This window comes from Buceros rhinoceros, unplaced genomic scaffold (assembly GCF_000710305.1).
Source record: "Buceros rhinoceros silvestris isolate BGI_N320 unplaced genomic scaffold, ASM71030v1 scaffold5781, whole genome shotgun sequence".
NCBI classification, from domain to species: Eukaryota; Metazoa; Chordata; class Aves; order Bucerotiformes; family Bucerotidae; genus Buceros; species Buceros rhinoceros.
The window spans coordinates 1,117-3,877 of NW_010393564.1; the positions used below are offsets into that span (position 1 = coordinate 1,117).

General features: G+C 49.0%; 1 protein-coding gene across 1 annotated transcript in view; it reads left to right on the forward strand.

Annotated features, from left to right (window-relative positions):
• SVIP (small VCP/p97-interacting protein) overlaps positions 1-2,312 on the forward strand; it is a gene marked incomplete at its 5' end in the record, with an annotated part of 2,775 nt that extends 463 nt beyond the window's left edge. The window contains 2 exons of the mRNA XM_010144889.1: positions 1,340-1,453; positions 1,872-2,312. Coding sequence (XP_010143191.1) covers positions 1,340-1,453; positions 1,872-2,312 — 555 coding nt within the window. The remainder of the gene's footprint in view (positions 1-1,339; positions 1,454-1,871) is intronic.
• Between the last annotated feature and the right edge of the window lie 449 nt (positions 2,313-2,761).

A 2,761-nucleotide genomic window follows, 5' to 3' on the forward strand; every position in this document is an offset into this window, starting at 1 on the left:
CGGAGGAAGGGATTTTCATGACTAGCTTTGACAGCATTTCACTCTCTGAAGACCGGCAAGCGGCTTAATTAAGTTTCCCCCTCGTGAGGGACAAGGGAGCAGACGAGATGTCCTTCGTGCTTAGCGTGTTCCTGTTCACACTTCCTCACTGCTCCTTGTCCAGGCCACAGTCCTGTGAGGGGCTGTTCCTTTTGGGGGGCTGCAGAGACAGTCTGGGTGCCCAACCCACTGGGAGGGCCAGCTGCCTAAACGCTGGACAGCAGAGGGTCTGAGTCAGGATTTGCTGGGACTTGCCGTAGGAGCCCGTTGAGACTTGTGCTCGTCATCAGGGCCTTGAGTTTCAGGCGAGAATGTTGCTGTTTTCCCTGGGTAGATGTTAACATGTTGTGTGTAGCTTACGCTGTGGTGTCATGACCCTCCACTTAAGGCACCGCTGCTGTCCACGTGCCCTGTGAAGCTTGAGGGGTAGACTGTCACGCACGTTATTTCTTTCAGATCACAGTTCATGAGTTGGGTTCCTTACAGCCTGAGCTACCACAACCTTTCCTCTCCTCTGCATGGAAAGTTCCCATCGATTTCTGTAGATGCTACACAGAGCTGGTGACTTTGTCCGGCTGCTTATTGGGTGGTAAAAGAGGAGCTGTCGATATGATTTCCGTCATGTATATCCTATCTCTCGGTAGCCTGCTGATAAAAAGAGATGGGAGAAGTGAATAGATGACAAAAGAGCTGAGTTCTTGGAGGTTCTCTCTGCCCAAATCATCTCTTCCCAGTTAATTCTGTTTTTTAGGGCAAGGATAGGACTTGACACTGGAAAAACCTCACTAAAAATTTATGGGAATTCTGGGAAGGGAGGTTCTGTGGCTGCTTCCTGGGATGGAAAGCAGGTACATGCGATTGCATTACATATGTTCACCTGGATGTGGTAACAACGTGAAACAAAACCACCCTCACATACATACTGTGAGCTCTTGGTTCCCTAGGAAGAACTCTAAAATGGTTTGGGCTGGAAGGGACCTTGAAGTTCATCCAGTTCCAACCCCCTGCCACGGGCAGGGACACCTTCCACTAGAGCAGGCTGCTCCAAGCCCCACCCAGCCTGGCCTTGAGCACTTCCAGGGATGGGGCATCCACAGCTTCTCTGGGCAGCCTGTTCCAGTGTCTCATCACCCTCACAGTGGAGAACAATCCTGAGAGTTCTGTTTATGTCATAGTAGAATTACTTTGTGTTTCGGTCTCTCCACACAAACCAGAGCTCACAGAATGGTGTTGCCAAGACTTGCAGTTTGGTTGGAAAAACAGCAGCTAACTGCTCTTACCCAAATGTGTTTTCTCCCAGGCTTCCTCTCGAGGTATTAAGAACATTAACTCTGTAGAGCAAAAGAAAAAGAAACAGGAAGAAATAGAAAAACGAATGGCAGCTTCAGGTTCTGGAGGAGAAGGCGGACTGAGAGTAAGTTTAAAAATGAAACACCGTGATGGAACCGTCCGTATATCCACTGAGAAAATCCTGGTTTGTTGTAGTCCACAAGGTTGAGTAACTTCAGGGGAAACGAAGGGGAAAGGAAATGGGATAGAAATGGGACACAGATAGCAGAGAGCTTCCCCCTGCCTTTTTCCCCAGTTTCTACACCCACAATGCATCAGTTTTCCAGTGCTCCCAGCACTGGGGACATCCTGGCTGAGTTGACCTGTACTCAGAGTCCACTTTCAGCACTGTGGAGATGGTCTGTCGTCCCTCAGGGTTTGTAGATGTTTGAACTAAGTAGAGTAACGGCTTTGGGAGTCACCTGTCTCTTCACAGGAGAGTCACACCGTGTGGGTGTAGATGCTGATGAGTGTCACTACTACTTACCTTCTCGGAAGGGCAGGCAGAGATTTCATCCAGCATCGCAGCCTCTGCGGGGCAGGAGGTGCCGCTGGTTACTGAAACAGGCTTCAACGCCTCCATCCCTCAGCGCTGCGTGTGTCCCAGGGGGCAGGAGTTTGTACAGGCGGCTGCTGCTGGGCTGCTCCGCTCCTTCACTGGGTACAAAGGGTGTTGGAATGGGGAATTCACGGTCTGTAGACAACACGGTGGTGGCTGGGGTTTTTCCTTTCTTTCCGCTGTCTTCGTACAAACCTGTGGTGTGTTGGTTTTGTCTGCAGTGGCAGGTGGGGTAAAGCGTGGCTTCGGAAGAGAGGAAGATCGATGTTTACTGCCGGTGACTTGCCAGTTTCTGCAGCAGAGTGGCACTTACTCATCCTGTGGCTTTTGCTGTTTGCATACCAAGGCTCAGCAGTACTTTGCCATCGTGGAAGAACAGATGTAGAAACACACACCAAGAAACTTAAGAACTAACTCTGAACATCAAGTTTTGGCCTATTCTTTTGTTTACATGTTTTACATGCATGTTTTACTGCTTCCCTGTCAAGGGACTGAGAGGGTTTTTCTCACGTGGAAGTGGCCTCCTTACCTGTAGTCAGTCTGTGTGCGTGTGCTGTCTGGTCAGCTGATGTCTGTCTGTCTGCATTTGACTGGCTTAGGCGCAGCTCAGCTGCCCACTGTTGGTTTTCATGCTTATTTCAAGCTGTATTAAGCTTTTAAGTCCTCATGTAGAAAGTTGTTCGTAGTAGACGTATATTTGAATATGTGGGTGACAGCATTTCTCTTCAGTTTCCTACTGACTTCTGAACTGCTTAGGAATTTAGTGCCTTTTTCAAAACAAATTCACAGTGGGTCCTTGCAAATGGAGCATTTTGTGACACTAGTGACAAAAAA